At 39.9% G+C, this 18,137-nt stretch overlaps 2 protein-coding genes across 3 annotated transcripts; one reads left to right on the plus strand and one right to left on the minus strand.

The window, feature by feature from the left end:
• The first annotated feature begins 338 nt into the window (after positions 1–338).
• Positions 339–4,879, plus strand: LOC145147778 (Glycosyl hydrolase family 47 protein). Of its 2 annotated transcripts, none has more exons than XM_079075104.1 (15): positions 339–632; positions 1,677–1,719; positions 1,804–1,869; positions 1,936–1,997; positions 2,066–2,165; positions 2,332–2,514; positions 2,594–2,642; positions 2,731–2,910; positions 3,004–3,124; positions 3,277–3,358; positions 3,418–3,503; positions 3,591–3,691; positions 3,783–3,924; positions 4,000–4,150; positions 4,232–4,879. In XM_079075104.1, exons 1-15 carry the CDS (start codon positions 493–495, stop codon positions 4,460–4,462), a joined length of 1,737 nt encoding a protein of 578 aa, XP_078931230.1. In that variant the 5' UTR covers positions 339–492; the 3' UTR covers positions 4,463–4,879. The 2 variants fall into 2 exon arrangements, with proteins under 2 accessions (XP_078931230.1, XP_078931233.1); XM_079075107.1 differs by lacking the exon at positions 339–632 and adding an exon at positions 1,236–1,594.
• Positions 4,880–5,726: 847 nt separating this feature from the next.
• Positions 5,727–9,473, minus strand: LOC145148038 (Methylthiotransferase). Its single transcript, XM_079075115.1, has 11 exons — positions 9,206–9,473; positions 9,062–9,100; positions 8,687–8,778; positions 8,180–8,429; positions 7,968–8,087; positions 7,795–7,870; positions 7,503–7,711; positions 7,170–7,278; positions 6,899–6,991; positions 6,487–6,647; positions 5,727–6,378 (listed from the first exon to the last, which is right to left on the minus strand). Exons 1-11 carry the CDS (start codon positions 9,374–9,376, stop codon positions 5,863–5,865), a joined length of 1,836 nt encoding a protein of 611 aa, XP_078931241.1. The 5' UTR covers positions 9,377–9,473; the 3' UTR covers positions 5,727–5,862.
• Positions 9,474–18,137: the final 8,664 nt, after the last annotated feature.

Genomic DNA, 18,137 nt, shown 5'->3' on the forward strand with positions numbered 1-18,137 from the left:
CCGAATCAGAAGGTGGTTGATCTAGGTTGTCAGAAGAGCGAGTCAGAAGGTTGTTAGAGGACTGATTGTTAGAGGACCGAGTCAGAAGGTTGTCAGAAATAATTTGTCATATATCAAACAAGATGAAGGACCGAATTAACCAAAAAATATTGATCAGATCTCGACAGCATTATAAGTTTATTATTTATATATGTTGTATTTTTGTCAATATCCCTAATTTTTTATTTTTCTTAGTAAGTTATTTATTAATATAAATCTGACGTGGTTTGTTCTGATTGGTACACATGTTATGACACTTGTTCGTCTATTATTGGCCGAGAAAGCTCAACGTCTGCCAGCTCAACGGCAAAACAAGAATTGAAGATGTGTAATCCCAAGTTCTTCATAGCCCCAAAGATTTCTGATCGAACAATACCGTGCTCACTTGCCTCGATCTTTTGATTCGGAGCGAAATCACTTGCTTCTCTCCGAATCCTTGAGATTAGAATAGCAATGACTCGCCGCACAAGTTGTTGGACATCGCTAATCGTTTTTCTCTTAATATCTCCAACAATCTTCAACTCATCCATGTCCGAACTCGATTCGAGTTTATCAGCTAAGAGGAGACGCATGAGTGAGAAGGTGCGCAAGATGTAAGTCAATTTTACCTTGAATTTTCCATTTTAATCTTCTTTATACATAGAAATAGGTCGGAATTTAGAGATTTAGTGCTAAAATTGAAGTACTAGCAGGTGAAAGTGGCGGAAATTTTGAGTCTTTTCTTGCTTAAGTTGGTTAGTTGGTGTCAATTACTTATTTTTGAAATATTTATTAGGTTTGCCTTACTCATTTTTATGTTAGTTGACCATATAGGCCAATATTCAAGACATTTAGGTTACCAACTAGGGAACATGTAGGGAGGTTGAAAAAGCTTTTATAAATCCAACATTTTAACTCTTTTTTAAAGAAAGGTGGTGATTGAATGATCATCTTCAAAGGGATTATTCTTTTATTGTCAGTCAAATAATCATAATCAGATTAATGAGTTGATTAAAGTTATGGTTGGTTAGGGTAATTTTACTTTTTGTTTCAAATAGTTAGTTCTCTTTGGCCTATGCCTAATGTGCTTCTATATATCCAGTTATAGTCAATGCCTAACCTGCTTCTTCATATCCTATTCAATTGACCCTAATTGGGATAAGTTTTTGTAAAATAGTAATTGGGTCATTGGGTGTTTGGTTCGCTCTATTCCGTGGCATTTGGCTGGAATTAGAATTAAATTCCATTCCAATCCCACCCTTGGTTGAAAATGAGTACGGAATTGAATTCAGTCGGAATTCACAAAATCCTTTACTGGATGGATTTCAACATTCCATCTGCAAACCCATGTAGTTCAATTCTGAGGATTTCTTCCTTGTTAAAAATACTCAAATGCCCTTTTAAACCAATAATTTCAAAAATAAACACCTCTTGCCTCTCCATGTGCTTTTTCCCTCTTCTCATGCGTTCAGTTCCTTCAGATTCCATCATTCCAAATCCTTCGAATTCCAATTTCTTTTACATATCCCAATTCCTTCCGAAACATTCCACAAACCAAACCATATGTCCCCTAAATGTAAGCATCATTTACAATAAATAAGGCATACTTGGGGGTGTTGTATCATACTCATCATTAAGATACATTTCCTCTTTTGCAGGTTTTATCATGCATATGACAACTACATGACTTATGCATTTCCTGTAAGTACCCGACCTCCTATCAACAAGTTCATCACATATTATTTCTTTCAAAAACGCATACTAACCCTATTCATGGTTTTGCAGCATGATGAATTAAAACCTATTTCCAAAACTTTCACCGACTCTCTTAGTGAGCTTGGAAATTTAAAGGTTGTAACCTCTTCACCTGAAATTCATTGTTGATCACTTATATAACTTGTTCTTTTTTCATTTTAGCTTGAAAACTTACCCAAAGGGTACAATGGATCGGCACTTACACTTGTTGAATCATTGTCCAGGTACTACATGTTTTTTTCTTGATTACATTTAGGAGCATCCCTTTCATTGTTTCAACTCTTTCTTGCAGTCTTGTAATTCTAGGTAACAACACAGAATTCGAAAGGGCAGTTATGTGGCTTTCAGAAAATCTTAATTTTGATGTCGATGCAAGGATAAATCTTTTTGAGGTATATATACAACAAGCCTCCTTGTTCGTTTCCCATAACTTGTTTTTATGTAGCTTGAAATTCAGTTTTCCAAATGTAAAACTTATATTTGTGCATAAAAGAGTAATGTTTATTGTTCTAATCTTGTTGGGTATCGATATAAATCTCCTTGATGGTTATTATGTAGTGCAACATAAGACTTCTTGGAGGACTTGTATCTGCTCATATTCTTGCAACTGATTCTACAAACAGGTTGATTCAAGGAACTTACAGCAATCAGCTCCTTGTTTTGGCTCAAGATTTAGGAACGCGTTTTTTACCAGCTTTCAACACACCCACTGGTTTGCCTTATGCCTGGATTAACTTGAAGGTATTCATCCTCTCAAATTACTAAAACAACCCTTCACCCTTCACATAGTAATGTTTTATGATGCGAAATTATTTGGCAGTATGGTGTTATGGAGAATGAAACGACTGAAACAAGCACTTCTGGTTGTGGTAAGATGGCATCCATGTTAATAATACTTGAATGGAAAAGACTCTAGATCTTTCTGAATGGGCTAATAAATCTTTTGTGTGAATTTAGGATCTCTTATTCTTGAAATGGGATCTTTGTCACGATTAACGGGTGATTCAAGATTTGAAGATGCAGCTTTGCATGCTCTTCGTAAGTTGTGGGGCATGAGGAGTTCTCTGAATCTTCTAGGAACTACACTTGATGTAGCAACTGGAGAATGGATCGAATACTCCTCTGGTATTGGTGCTGGTAAGTTGATCATGCATGGATTTTAATCACTTCCTTTCACCTTAATATTTATAATTCTGATTCTGATGGTGGAATTATCTGTATCTGGAACAGGGGTTGATTCCTTTTATGAGTATCTAATCAAAGCTCACATTCTCTTTGGAAAAGAGGAATTTTGGAGGATGTTTCAGTCAGCATATCTTGGTGTTCAGAAATATTTCAGATACGGTTCATGGTAATCATTTCTTTATTTTCTCCCTCATGAGGTTGAGTTCAATTTGATCTTGAAAACTCTCATTTTTTTCCAATGTTGAAATTAGGGTGGTTTTGCTATAAATTAGCTAAAAATATGGAACATCATGTGAAGAATTGGACTCTACACTGTAGGTATCATGAAGCCGATATGAGGACAGGAAGGGCAACTTACTGGCAACTTACAAGTCTTCAAGCATTTTGGCCTGGTGTACAGGTAAATTTTACTGTTACTGAGACTGTTATTTTTTATGTTATAATGATTGTTGTGATTAGGTTCTTGTTGGGGATGTTGCAGCTGCTAATTTAACACATCGTGAGTTTTTTCATGTATGGAAAAAATTTGGAGTACTTCCAGAAAGGTATGAAGCTTCAAACCTTTGATTAAATTAAAGTTTTTTTTTAATATTTCTGGATGAAACGTAATAGCAAATTCTGAAACTACTCAGATATCTGTTGGATCATCAGATTGTTCACCCCACAGAAAAGTATTATCCTTTACGTCCAGAGTTGGCAGAGTCAACATATTACTTGTATCAAGCAACAAAAGGTTCTTGCTTCTATATTTTTTAATAATTCTTACAAGTTTTGTAAATTGTAATATGATAAATTTAAGTTTTTGTTTGTACTTTGTGCTTCAGACCCATGGTACATGGAAGTTGGTGAAGCGATTGTAAATTCCCTTAATTTACACACAAAAGTTGAAGGTGGATATGCAAGCATTAGAGATGTAACAACCATGCAATTAGAAGATCACCAGCATAGTTTCTTCCTGGCAGAAACGTAAGGAAGGGATCTATGATTTTCATTTAGCATTTGGAAATTGTGTTGAAAGATGTTTTTTATCTTTATGAATAGGTGCAAGTATCTATATCTTCTGTTTGATGATTCGGCTTTGATGGGTGGAAATTATGTATTCACAACAGAAGGTCACCCTCTTCCTGTTGTAAGTGATTGGCATGAAAGGCTTCCTGATTCATACATCCCCCGTAACTGGACCTCCATCAAGGTACAAACTTCATAATAACAAGTGACTTTTTTCTGGGTTGTTCTTGAAAGAAAATGAAATTGGTTTGTTTTATTACAACAGATTGAAACACAAAAGAAACAAGCTAGTGCAATGTCCATGCAAGTCTGTCCAGCGAATCTATTGAAGCCTAGACTTGATGATGGTCAACAGATTGAGAGTGTTTGCCATGTCCCTGATACGCGTGATGATCACAGATGTTTAACAGATGATGATTGTGGGATCGATTCATTGAATTGTAGAAGAAGATCCTGCAGCATGGCTGGCTACTGTGGCCTGTGGTTGTTGATATGAGGTTTAATTCCTTTCGTTCGCCTCCAGTACAGTTGGTTTTGGGATGGTATAAAAACAGATGAGGGTTTGAGTCTGAGCAGTCGCAGTGTGGGAGTTTCAATTCCAATGTGGATCTGGATCCTTGTACTGGGTCACTGTGTACATGATTTACATCTCGCATGATGCTCTTGGGGCAGGGTGGTTGGAAGAATAACTTTTTTTGCAAAATCATGAGGTTTGATTGGATTTAATATAACTTTATTCATTAAAAAGACTAAGAATTACACTTTCAAGATTTTTGTTTGAATAGTCTTGAAAGTATGTAATGTTATGTAAGAGTTTGGTTGGATATAATATAGGAGACAGAGGAAAGATGTAAACAAGAAAAGAGGAAAATTTAGCTTAATTTTATTTTATTTAAAGACAAATCTTGGTACTTGGTGTGGGTTTTTGTACTTCTTGTATCTCACTGGTTAATTAAAGTTTTGTTATGCGTGACACAAGACAACACAACAAGTACTAAGAATATCAGTTGATATTTCTTGGATCGTGATTGCAATCACTTTCCAAAATCTGTGATTTCGACCCTATAGCCTGGTGTATCATGAAATCAGATTAAGGATAATCCAGAGAATTTCAATTTAGAAGTCAGGTCACTTATAAATCAAAAACACGGAAGATACATTATCACGAAATCAGATTAAGGATAATCCAGAGAATTTCAATTTAGAAGTCAGGCCACTTGTAAATCAGAAACATGAAATATACCTTATGATTTTTGTGTTCCGGAGAGATAAAATGAATCAATATACAATTTTCGTGTATGAAAGTTCCAACCCGTTTTCTAAACCATAAAACATTCTTATATTAGAGGGAATGATGGTTATTGGCGGTTGCATGTAAAATTGACGTCAAAATTGTTAGTTAATGGACATAACTAACACATGCATCATCGTGATGTCATCTAGTGGGTTTTTGGCGGGAAAGTGTATGACATAGAGTCTCACCTGATACAAAAATCCGATTTTAGGTTTCTAGACGCTGCCCCTTAGAACCCCATCCGCTGACCGGTCAACAAAACCACACCACCGCCAGAGGCTCTGCACGCAGGGGCGCTGCCCCCGGACCCTCGTATTCCCATGTTCACATTTATCACACTGAGTGTGCACCCCACACCTCCAAGCTCGGTTACTAAATGGAGTTCGGCCTATTTCATTACTAATAATAATTACACAAAAATATGTTGGATAACCCTAAAATCACCAACAGAAATCAATGCCCTTAATTTAAAGTTTAAACACAAAATCAAATCCATGAAATAACTCATCTTAGTTATACATTCTTTAATGCAAACATGTAAAACAAAAAGCTACCAACTTCAAAGCAATGTGTAATTATAATCTATAAACTACAAGACATCTTCAAAAACCCACATACAAAATTAGAGCTACCATCGTCAACAAGCTCATAAAAATCCCACCTACAAGAAGCTTATCAACAACACCCCAATCACGATGCTGCATTTTGCTCATGGCAACTTTCTGATTGCCATTGTCTTCCGTTTCCACAGTGGTCAATGACAGTTTTCTCCTCGATAGTAAACTCGGGATATTTTGGGCCTTTTGGGCTTCTGGGTATGAATCATTTGCAATGGCAGCAATATCACAACCGTTGGATCCACAAGCACAAGATTCGGGCTTTGCCTCTGAACATGCACATGCATCTTCTTGATCAAAGCCGGGTGAGGTTGAGGGTGAGCAGTTTTCTTTGTTGCTTGTATCCTTTTTGACCACCCCTTGACTTTCATCAAGAATCTTGATGACATCACCAAAAACAGACCACCTTCCAACCGAAGTTATCTTTACAATTGCTGAAGACCCGAGCAAACTTTCAGGACCAACAACCAGAACCTGCACATATCCCTTTGTGTGGCCCACCTAATACATTTTATATTTTATACAACCACCATATAAGCTCAACAGATTAAACTAATTTCTCTAGTCATTATTAAATCATATTATACTTTTTTTAACTGTTTTACTTACAAGGTGAATTTCATCAGTTGCAATATCAGTAATCCATATCCTCTCCATGTTTCCTTCCATGCCATTGTAAGGTGTAAATGATTCAAATACTGAAGTCAATTCACGGCTTCTTTTCTTTACAATATTACTTGCCACCTTCTTCATTCTTGCAGCTGGGGTTCCTTCACTCATTCATAAAATAAACAGACTCATTTAGGAAGAAAAAAAATACGTGGCAACTAACCATAATCAAATATATATGATTGATGATAAACTTAAAAAACTTGAGTAATGTTTTGAATATGTCATCTGAGAAAAGTAGGCAGATTTTATAAGGGACTCAAATCAAATCGGATTTACATTACAATCTGTAAAAGTTTGCCACAATATAATATCAAACAAAGTAACTTTTGTTTTGTGTAGAAGGAAATACCTGGTCGAGGGTAGAATTGAGAAATATGAACTTGCGAAAACTTGTACTCCTTGATCAAATCAACTGTTTGAGCAAAATCTTCATCTGTTTCACCTGAATACCCAATCAAAAAGAATTTTATTTATTAACATATTTTTTGTCAAATGAGATATGCAAGGGTTAGTAGTTATTTGCAAATCTGACACTCTGTTTGTAACTGTATGTGTAGTTAATAATTATTTTGATTTTGCAGAAAGAAAATAAGACAGAAAAGAAATATGTATATGCTAACCAGGAAATCCACAAATAATATCAGTTGCAATCTGCATCCCTGGAACAAGTTGAGTCAATGTATCAACTACCTTCCGGAACTCCCCTGCTGTATATTCTCGTTTCATGGCCTGTCACCATCGCCAAGAAACAAAGACCATAATAATAATCAGGGCTAATTGCAAGAAACAGTTACATATTTTATTTGTGCATTATAGCATCCTGCTTGTATTTCTATAATTGGGTAGATCTGATTTTTCAAAGTACAATGATGTAATGGGGAGAAATGAAAGCAATGAAAGTACGTTGCTATTAACCCTAACCCTAGTTACTGCTTGTAGAGTGAGTGACTTACAGTTAAGATAGCATCACTCCCGGATTGAACAGGTACATGAAGAAATGAATAGACACAAGGGTGTCGCAGGATTTCTGCAATCTCCTTCAAGTGCTCCAGAATATAAGGAGGGTTAGTCATCCCAATCCGGAGCATTGTGCTCCCATTTGATGGGAGTGCCCCCACTATTGCATTTAACAAAATTGGCAGATTTACTCCAATATCACGACCTGTTAACCCACATAATTTTTACTTAATCATCAAATAAATAACATTGTTTCATTTCATATACTCAAAGAAGAAGAAAGATCACCATATGCCCCAGTGTCTTCACTGCTCAACCAAATCTCTTTCACTCCATCATCTACAACACTTTTCACACGCCCCACCTGCAATTTTCAAGATTTAAAATATTGTTTAAAAAAAAAAAAAAAAAAAAAGACAGTTTAGAAGGCAATGTAGTGAACAAAGTTATTTATTGCTTACAAGGCTGTCAACCGTATAGCTTCCTAGATGACCTCGAGCATGCTTAGTCTTGCAATATGTGCAAGCCCCCAAACAACCAACATTTATCGGAAGAATTTCAACAAATTTGTTCTTCCTTACCTGTAGTAGTTATTAAAATTATTAATTAACCCAAACTAAATAATTCAAACATTACGTTGCTATTTCTTGCATTAAAATCCTAAAAATGAAACCTTAGGAAGATCAAGTGATGGGAGAGTTTTGCGATTCAGAAGTCTGACTTCATGGCCTTTAAGGGTCTCCTCAACAACCTCTACAACCCGATCAATTTGCTGAACTCCAACTATACTAACACCTTCAAGCTCTTTCAGGTCTCGACTTCCTTGAGGCACACATCCTGCCACCACAAGTGGCTTTTTTGCACTTTTACATTTTGATATCAAAGTGTCCATCGCAGACTGGCTTGGGGACTTCACTGTACACCTGTATTATATTATATAATCAATCCTTCTTTTCAACTTCAATTATCAATTTAAATTTAGAAACCTTCTATTGTGTTGTCCGACTGTTAGTGCTCATTAACAAAGATGCCAATGGTTGAACAAACAACTATATGCTGATTGAAAGAAGAACCAACAATAGTTAATGTTTTCTTTTCACTTTTATTATCTTTTAAAACATTTTCTTTACTTTTTGAAAAGCAAGCAGACAACAGGAAATAGGATAGAAAGATAACTCACGTATTTATCAGCCAAAGATCTGCTCCTTCTGCGTTGTCACTGATAGCATAGCCAAATGAGGAAAGTTGGCCAGCCATGTACTCACTGTCACTCTGCAAGTTCAAACAAACAACTCAAGAAAATCAATGGGAGCAAATAATTTTCGGAATTACTTTACTTTCTAACTATGACACCTAATAACTACAATATTCATTTCGAAGTGATTAAAAAGGACAACAAATTGAAACAAATTGATGGGAATTATAGCAATATAATTTCTATGAGCTTCGTTTGATAGAAATAGGAGGTTTGGCTTAATCATGGCAAGTTTCTAGAGGAGACTTGAGCAATTAATGCAGGTCATAAAAAGTGAGCACATGAAACTAGAAATTGTACCTGGTTGTGTGAACATCCAAATGTCTTCAAAAAAATCGTCTATAAGATTGAGAGATAACAAAAGAAGAGTGAAATCAGCAAAAAGGCAAAGCAGAAAATGGAAACGATTCTCGCTCAGGGTATGAATATAGGGAGAAATCCAACCTGGGTGCCAGGGACTTGATGAGTCGAGGAGTTTTGAAGCAAAGATGATGGCTCTAGTTTATTGTTTTTCTTCTTTTTCATTGGATTTATTCCGACGGCGGCGGTAATGGGGAGTCGGAAACCGGGTGGAGCAGCACCACCGCCTACCAACAAATCCTCGATGTCTTCCATGTCTCCGGCGACACTGGTCCGTCGACTGTGTGGGTCTGAAAGTGGGGAGGAAAGAGGCGTCGTAGCTGCGTATCAGTATCAACGACTGACGGTGCTTTACTGTTTGTGCTGCAACGAATATGGGCTCAGGACGATGGGATTGGATCAAGCCCAAAAGTACATGGAATTGGAATAACGACATGATTAACTAATCTGTTGTCTTAAGTTAAAGAAAATAATTTTAAAACTTATTTTTTTGAAACATAACCAATTAGTTTGGAATTGGATCGGTTGAAACGGGTACATGTTTTTGTGTTTAGGTTATATGGGACTTATAGTGCGTATGAGGTCGGTTGAAATGGTGTTTAGGTTCTATAGGACTTATAGTTTGTATGAGGTCGGTTCAACACGATGTTTAAAGTGTGTCCATGAACAATACTCATTTAAATATAAGGCCAAAATCTTTTTAGGTTTTAGAAGTTTCTGATTTCATATTGTTTTGAAGTGTTGAGAATCAGAAGTTAACTTTATGATTTCCGAAATTTTTCTTATTAAAAGCATATAACAATTTTAATTTTTTTTTTCTCATAATGTTAACTTTGCTCCTTGAGTTTTAGAAGGATATTGTTTTCAAATAGAAGCAAAAAACACAAATAGAAGTAAAAAACAATGTGTATGATTTCGAGTGAACTTTTAATTTTATGTATTTTGCAATAGAAAATGACAACTTATAATTGTTTTGCTTAAAATTTTAGACTTTTCAAGTTTTAAGGACTATTTTTTTGTTAAGATGCACAGGTTTCCGAAATCTCGCAGTCAAGCATGGTTCATATCCAAAATGTCATTATGAAAAAATTTAAATAATTTGAATTTTTTTTCCGAAGAAAAGCATAGATTTCATGAACCATGTTAGTTTGAAATGTTTATCTAATTAGATTATATGTATTTTAAAGTAAGTACGAAATGTGAAAAATATCTCCAAAATACGAAAAATAGATATGAAACGTATATTCTCAATAGGTATGGGTTTCACTCTCTGATAATTTTTTTGTTAGATTTGTCATTAGATGTCTTGGTAACCCAAATAACCTTAAATATACACCCTATAATTGCCAATAATCGTCTATAACGACATGATTTGTTCCAAAATGTGAAGATTTATCTGCAATTGGTTCTCAAGGTATTTGGGAAAACAATATCTTAATAGTACAATGTTGTATTATTTTTATTAAGTAATAGCGATTTATATATAATTAATTTTGCCGAATCAGTTTCAAATCTGACGCAATAGTTTGAATCAGTATGGATGTATATTCGGTCCATTTACATAGGTTTTGCTTAAAAAATGAGTTTTATATACAATGGCATCATGACACGTCTACAAAAACTTTCAGAATTATAGATTAAGGTAGGTATGACTTTAGGGATCCCCCGAATTCAAATACTTATATTATATTTGTCTTTTATAATACTAAAAATATACATTTTTATTTGCGGAGACAAAACACCTGATGTGGCAACAGGGAAAAAAAAGGCAAACTATAACGTCCGGTTTTAGGTATGAGTTTCATTTGTGTAATCTTGAGAAAGTGTTTTCCCACGACGTGGTGAGGGGATCACCACGACGTGGAATTCTGTAACGACCCAAATTTTTGAATAAATTTTTCATTTTTAATTAACCAAACATTCCCATAAAATATGAAGTAACATTGACCATTGTTTTCAAAATTCATAACATTAACATTTTATTCAAAACATCAGAGTGTCCCATCAAATCAAATGTCGGAGAGTGCATGTCGCGCCATCAAGCCTTGCCCTTGCCCTTAGGCTCAGATATACCTTAAACAAATCAATAAACTGTAAGCTAACGCTTAGTGAGTTTCCCAAAGCATACCTCACACAATCCACGTAATCACATAATCCATATTAGCTATAAAAGCTACATAAACCATACAAGTCATGTATACAAACATATAAGGATGTCGTGGGCTCCCCCCAAGGTCTTACTCCAGGATGTCATGGGCTCCCCCACATGGTCTTACACCTAAGTGTCATGGGCTCCCCCACATGGTCTTACACCTAAGTGTCATGGGATCCCCCCATGGTCTTTAGCTGGAAAGTCATGGGCTCCCCCACATGGTCTTACATCCATGTGTCATGGGCTCCCCCCATGGTCTTTACTTGAAAAGCCATGGGCTCCCCCACATGGTCTTACATCCAAGCGTCATGGGCTCCCTCCATGGTCTTCCCTGCAAGTATCACATATATAACTAGCATACCACTTAGCATAACTAACTAGCATACCATGTATCACTTCATCAACTAGTGTACCCCATATCATAAAATGGGCTGACCTTGGTGCCTTCGACCCATTGGTATTGTAACACCCATAAAATTCGAGCCAATTTAAAACGTTTAAATCATTTAAAAACTACTCAATTATTACAATTTGTTTTCAAAATAGTTTAAACATCAGAGTTCCAAGAAATCATAATCATCAATCGAGGAAGTGTACGGTCACGCCTTCGCCTTCCCGCGGCCATCCGCTGAACCTGAAACAATAAACTGAAACTGTAAGTCCGAAAGCTTAGTAAGTTACCCCCAAAATACCCATACACACAACAATACACATACAATAACAAACAGCATACTATGGGTCCAATCATCCATCGGGATGGAATACCCCAGGCCCTCAACCATTGGGTTGGAATGCCAACATACCGATACACTTCACATAACAATATACAAATAACAACATGTACTAGGTCCACAGCTTTACAGACTGTGTAACATCCGGATTCCCAGGTATCTTATTTTAGTTATTAATCTTGGATTTTGTGGAGGGACTCGGCGAGTAGACGCTCAGACTCGCCGAGTAGGATCGCGAGTTCTTGACTGGATTAATGACTGGACTCGACGAGTAGATGTGTGGACTCGGCGAGTCCGCGCTGTTAAATGAAACCCTAAATCTCAGGGCCTGATCCCTATTTAAAGGCCCTTATGGCCTTCATTGGCGGCTACCATCCCAGAGAGAGAACCCCCATCGATCTTGAGCGTGTAGAGTGAGACAGAGGAGACCATTTGAGCTTTTGGTGTGATTTTGCAAGAAGGGAGAGGAGCTCCAGCAAGAAGGATCAAAGGAGATTGCTATTCTGAGTTAGCTAAGCAAGGAGTTCACCTTGAGGTATAAAATCGGATCTCTCTCTCTCTCTCTCTCTCTCTCTATTGTATGGATTTCATTGATTTGGGGTTAGGGCTTGAATCCTTCCTTTTTGGTTTGGATGCCTCCAACCCCCTTCTTCGAGTTGTAATAGAGATCTGGACCCTTTTAGGTCCAGGAAGTCCCAAGCATTCAGCTTTATGCAAGCAAATGAGAGATTGGGGACTAGGTTGCCATTTTTAGAGTTATTTCTCCATTTGTGACTTATTGTGGGTTGCATGCACGTAAAGGTTGCACCTATACGTGACATTTGAACACTTGAAGGATAGATCTGATAATTAGGGAAGCAGATCTGACCTTAGAAGGTCATCTGAGAGATGTTATGGAGGCAACTCGTCGAGCCCATAAGGGACTCGACGAGTCGAGTCGGGTTGCCCCGCGACTCGCGACCTGTGTTAACCCGTTGAGGAAAGGGCTGACTCAGCGAGTCGAGTGAGATCCAGGGGCGAAGTGGACATGCATGTACTCGCCGAGTCGCACTAGTGCACTCGACGAGTCGGGTCAAAGTTTGACCGTTGACTTTCGTTGACTTTTAGGGTTTGGTCAATGTTAGGGTCTTTGAGCCACGAGAGGGGTAAAATGGTCTTTTACCCTTCTGAGGGATTATAGAAAGAGATTTAATCTAGCCTTTGTGAGCCACTATTTATTTGAGGATATTGTGTATGTGATTAGGCGGGGGCTAGATCAGTATATTCGTGTGCGAGATCATCCGAGATACCCGAGGTGAGTCTTCTCACTATACATTACCTAGAGTGGTATTTACGTGTAGACCGGAGGGTCTTGTGTGCTATGTGTATGTATGAGATTATGTGCATTGTGATATGTGTATGCTATGTGTTGTATAGACCGGACCGGAGGGTCCAACGATACAGACCGGACCGAAGGGTCCAACGAGCTATGACCGGACCAGAGGGTCCAACGAGCTACGGGACTGGAGGGTCCCGCTGAGACACATCGACCAGAGGGTCGTATTATAGCCTCGAGTGGCGTATGTGTTGTATGTGGTATTTTGGGGAACTCACTAAGAATTTATGCTTACAGTTGTTGTGTTATGTGTTTCAGGTACTAGCGAGGATCGCGAGAAGGCGCCGGCATGATCCGTACACACTAATAGAGATTATGTTTTTGAGATTCTGGGATTTGTTCATTGTGATAACATGTGATACATTGGATTACTATGATGTTTTATGAATGAAAGTATGTTTTAAAAATGAAAAATTGTTTTGGAAATTTTTCGTTGTTACAAGTTGGTATCAGAGCCTTGGTTTGAGAGTCTCAGATACACCTCCGGGCGTATCTGAACTCAAACTGAGGATTTGAGAGAATTTTTCATAAAAGAAACAATTTTTCCAAAAGAGTAAAGGACTTTTGAGAAAAGCGGAACGGAGCAGTGTGTACGATCAGCCAGCGTCCGAACGGTGATTTCCCAAAATACCCTTACATTATGTGTTATGAGATATTATGTGATATGTTATGCATGCTAGAGTAGGCTAGGTATTCATGGCTAGGACTAGAGTGGGCCTGATTTGTGATGCCTTAGCCTAGGAGTTACTGCTACTATGAGATATTTCGAGAGTAAGTAGGTAGCAGCGAGGAACTTATGAGTGGTCTACCAGAGAGTAGCCTGAGTTTAGTGAGATGTAGAGTACTTGTGATCTGGGATCCTAAGAGAAGGACTTGGGGTGAATACTGATACGCTGTGAAAGGTAGTATAAGGGCCCGTACTACTGGAAACACCGGATCGGGGACCAGTCCAAGTAAGAATCTTCAGGGTACTAAAGAGCAAGTAGGGTTGAGTATCGAGTGCGAGTATACTCGAGCGAGTCTCTGATTTCTTTTGTGTTGTATTTCAGAGACATCCTGGTGGGGACGCGCCAACACCCAGGAGATCCGTAGGTTGATTCATGAGGAGGTGGCTGCGGCCATCCGAGCTGAGATACCAAAGATGTTCGGGTCTATCAAGACCACGTTGATCGAGACTTTTGATGAGCGGTACGCCGCTCTTACTGAGGCTGCTGTTGCTGCAGCTGTCGCTGCTGTCAGGCCGCAGGGAGGTGACTCGTTGCTGTACCGAGAGTTCAGCAACACGAAGCCACCAGAGTTTGATGGGACGCAGGACCCGATTGCTGTGATGAGGTGGATTTCTGATATCGAGGGATGCTTCTACACCTGCTCGTGCCCGGAGCATATGAGGGTTAGGTTTGCGCTGAACCAGCTTCGCTTGGGAGCGAAGGACTGGTGGAAGTTTGTGACGGCAGACTTCACTACGGCAGAGCTTACTGCGGTGACCTGGGAGAGGTTCACCACGATGTTTCGAGATGAGTATGTTCCCCCTGTGGAGAGGGAACGTCTAGCCCAGGAGTTCTTGTCCCTCAAGCAGGGAACTGAGTCAGTGACGGTGATTACGAGGATGTTTCATGAGAGGGCGTTGTTTTGCCCTGAGCACGTGTCGACTGAGCAGGCACGTATGAGCCGGTACTTGAGCATACTGAGGAGGGATATCCGTGAGTTCATGGCGAACTCGTCATACCGGACATTTGCCGAGCTCCAGACAAATGTCCGGAAGAGAGAGATTGAGTTGGAGACTCAGGTCAGGGAGGAGGCCGAGTCTCAGATGAGGGATAGGCGACCGGCACAAGCGCAGCCGGCAGCCAAGCGGGCAAAGCCCGCTGATTCGAGGTCTGGGGGTCCGAAGGGCCGCACTTGCGGGAAGTGCGGCAAGGGTCACGAGGGGGTGTGTTACAAGTGTGGGAAGGAGGGGCATTACGTGAGGGATTGCCCCAAGGGATTCTCGGGGTGCTTTCATTGCAACCAGACCGGCCATCGGAAGGCCGAGTGCCCACAGCTACTGCAGGGATCAGCGCAGGGATCTGCACTTGCTGCTCGAGCTACTGAGACTCGGCCAGCGAAGGCCGAGGCACCGAAGGCTCGCGGAAGAGCCTTCCAGTTGACAGCGGAGGAGGTCCGCGCAGCACCCGATGTCGTGGCTGGTACGTATTCTTTCATTTATTTATATTGAGTTTAAGATATTGTGCTTATATAATGATATGCGTAGGTACTTTTCTTGTGAGTTTTGTACCTGCTTTGGTGTTATTTGACTCGGGTACGAGTCGGTATTTTGTGTCGTTAGCGTTTAGTCAGCACATCAGTATCCAGCGGGAGGCGTTGAGTCGACCTCTACGAGTTTCCATAGCTGACGAGCGAGCGGTGTATGCTACAGATGTGATTCGGGGATGTGTACTCGAGATCTTCGGTGTTGAGTTTTCCGATTGATCTGGTCCCGATTGCGATGGGGGACGTGTGTGTTATAGTGGGCATGGATTGGTTGAGCCGTTTTGGGGCAGTTATAGACTGCGAGCGACAGTTGGTGACGATACGAGACCCTAGTGGGGGAGTTCTTACGGTGTACGACGAGGGTACCCGTTCAGGGTCAGCATTCTGTTCGGCTGCTAGAGCGAGGCAGAGTCTACAACAGGGCTGTAGTGGGTTTGTGGCCTATGTGATGGACACACGAGTAGCAGCGGAGAGACCTAGTTCTATTGATGATGTGCCGATAGTGCGTGAGTTCCCGGACGTTTTTCCCGAGGAGTTGCCGGGTGTGCCTCCCGAGAGGCAAGTGGAGTTTTGCATCGATTTGGTTCCGGGAGCCGCGCCTATCGCCAAGGCGCCCTATCGCCTTGCGCCACCAGAGATGCAGGAGTTATCCTCACAGCTTCAGGAGTTGTTGGGGAAAGGATTTATCAGACCGAGTAGCTCACCTTGGGGAGCGCCAATCCTTTTTGTCAAGAAAAAGGATGGTTCACACCGGATGTGCATTGATTACCGGGAGTTGAACAAGCTAACGGTCAAGAACCGTTACCCCTTACCGAGGATCGATGATTTGTTCGATCAGTTGCAGGGAGCGTCTTGGTTCTACAAGATTGATCTGAGGTCGGTATTGATGGGTTTTGAGCATTCTAACACTACCTAAGTGTACATGCAACCCTAATAACCTTGAATCTATGTTTTCTCTATATACATGCAAATTTCTTTTTCAAGGTTATTTCCTAACTAGCATGGCATGGGGATTACATAAAACAAAAAAACTAGTAGAAATACATACCTTGTTGTTGCTTGGATTCCTTCAAGACTTTGTGAGCCTAGCACCCTAAATGTTGTGCCTCAAATGCTTCACACAACACTACAAGACTTGGAATAACTTGAGAGAATACTTCTAGCACTCAAAATTGGTTATGCCCTCTCTAGTAACACTAGGTCCACTAGGTCTACTAGCTCCACTAGGTCACCATTTTGCTAGCCATAGGGTTCCTTTTATAGTGTTGTCACAATGAATGCCCTTAATTGTCATGACTCTTGATTTCCCATGACCCATGGATTTGTAACTCCCATGGACTATCCATGGAGCTCCATATGGTTACATCCATAACCCATAAACCATGGATCATTAATCCACCATAAAAGAATTGATGATTGTCATAATCAACCCTATATATTTAATTAGTCTCACTTTGATCACCAAATTAATACTAGATTAATACTTGATCAATACTAATTAAATAATACTATTATTAATATATTAGAACTTATAATATATTAATAATGATAAGTGCCTTATTCTCTCATTTAGTCTATCCAAGTATTGCAATGCCATGCAACCCAAATGGACCATGTCGGGTCGGGTCAAGTACATACCAAATAAAGTTATGGACTTAGACACTATATCCAACAGGTATATCATCAGATGAGAGTGCGTGATGAGGATATCCAGAAGACGGCGTTCAGGACTCGTTATGGGCATTACGAGTTCGTGGTGATGCCTTTCGGGCTCACCAATGCACCGGCGGCGTTCATGGATCTCATGAACAGAGTATGCAGACCGATGTTGGATCGTTCGGTGATCATGTTCATTGATGATATACTGGTGTAATCGAGATCCAGAGAGCAGCATGAGGAGCACTTGAGGGAGATCCTCGGAGTTCTGAGATCGGAGAGGCTTTACGCCAAATTCTCCAAGTGTGATTTCTGGTTACGAGAGGTTCAGTTCCTGGGACATCTCGTTAACCAGAATGGGATATTGGTCGATCCGGCCAAGATTGAGGCGGTGATGAGTTGGGAGGTGCCGAGATCCCCCACCGAGATCAGGAGTTTTCGGGGGTTGGCCGGCTATTATAGGATATTTATTAAAGATTTCTCCAAGATTGTTGTTCCTCTCACCAGGTTGACCCGAAAGGGCGTGGCTTTCAGTTGGGGCCCGGAACAGCAGGCCTCATTCGAGACACTTCGCCAGAGATTATGCGAAGCCCCAGTATTAGCCCTTCAGGAGGGAATGGAGGATTTTGTGCTGTATTGTGACGCGTCGATATCGGGGTTGGGTGCGGTGCTGATGCAGAGGGGGCACGTGATAGCATACACATCGAGGCAGCTGAAGCCTCATGAGACGAGGTATCCTACTCATGATATGGAGTTGGGGGCTGTGGTGTTCGCTCTCAAGGTCTGGCGTCACTATTTGTATGGGGTTCGGTGTACCATATACACGGACCACAAGAGCTTGAAGTATCTGAT

This window comes from Lactuca virosa, chromosome 1 (assembly GCF_052849685.1).
Source record: "Lactuca virosa cultivar CGN04683 chromosome 1, Lactuca_virosa_CGN04683_v6, whole genome shotgun sequence".
Taxonomy (NCBI): Eukaryota; Viridiplantae; Streptophyta; class Magnoliopsida; order Asterales; family Asteraceae; genus Lactuca; species Lactuca virosa.

What these genes read in the sequence shown, in the direction of transcription:
- LOC145147778 (XM_079075104.1), top strand. Translation starts at nt 493, where the DNA reads ATGACTCGCCGCACAAGTTGTTGGACATCGCTAATCGTTTTTCTCTTA. An exon ending in ATGCCTGGATTAACTTGAAG is followed by an intron (nt 2,515 to 2,593) that starts GTATTCATCCTC and finishes ATTATTTGGCAG; the next exon opens with TATGGTGTTATGGAGAATGA. An exon ending in GTAACTGGACCTCCATCAAG is followed by an intron (nt 4,151 to 4,231) that starts GTACAAACTTCA and finishes TTATTACAACAG; the next exon opens with ATTGAAACACAAAAGAAACA.
- LOC145148038 (XM_079075115.1), bottom strand. Translation starts at nt 9,376, where the DNA reads ATGGAAGACATCGAGGATTTGTTGGTAGGCGGTGGTGCTGCTCCACCC. An exon ending in ATCAAGTCCCTGGCACCCAG is followed by an intron (nt 9,101 to 9,205) that starts GTTGGATTTCTC and finishes TCAATCTTATAG; the next exon opens with ACGATTTTTTTGAAGACATT. An exon ending in GCTATACGGTTGACAGCCTT is followed by an intron (nt 7,871 to 7,967) that starts GTAAGCAATAAA and finishes TGAAAATTGCAG; the next exon opens with GTGGGGCGTGTGAAAAGTGT.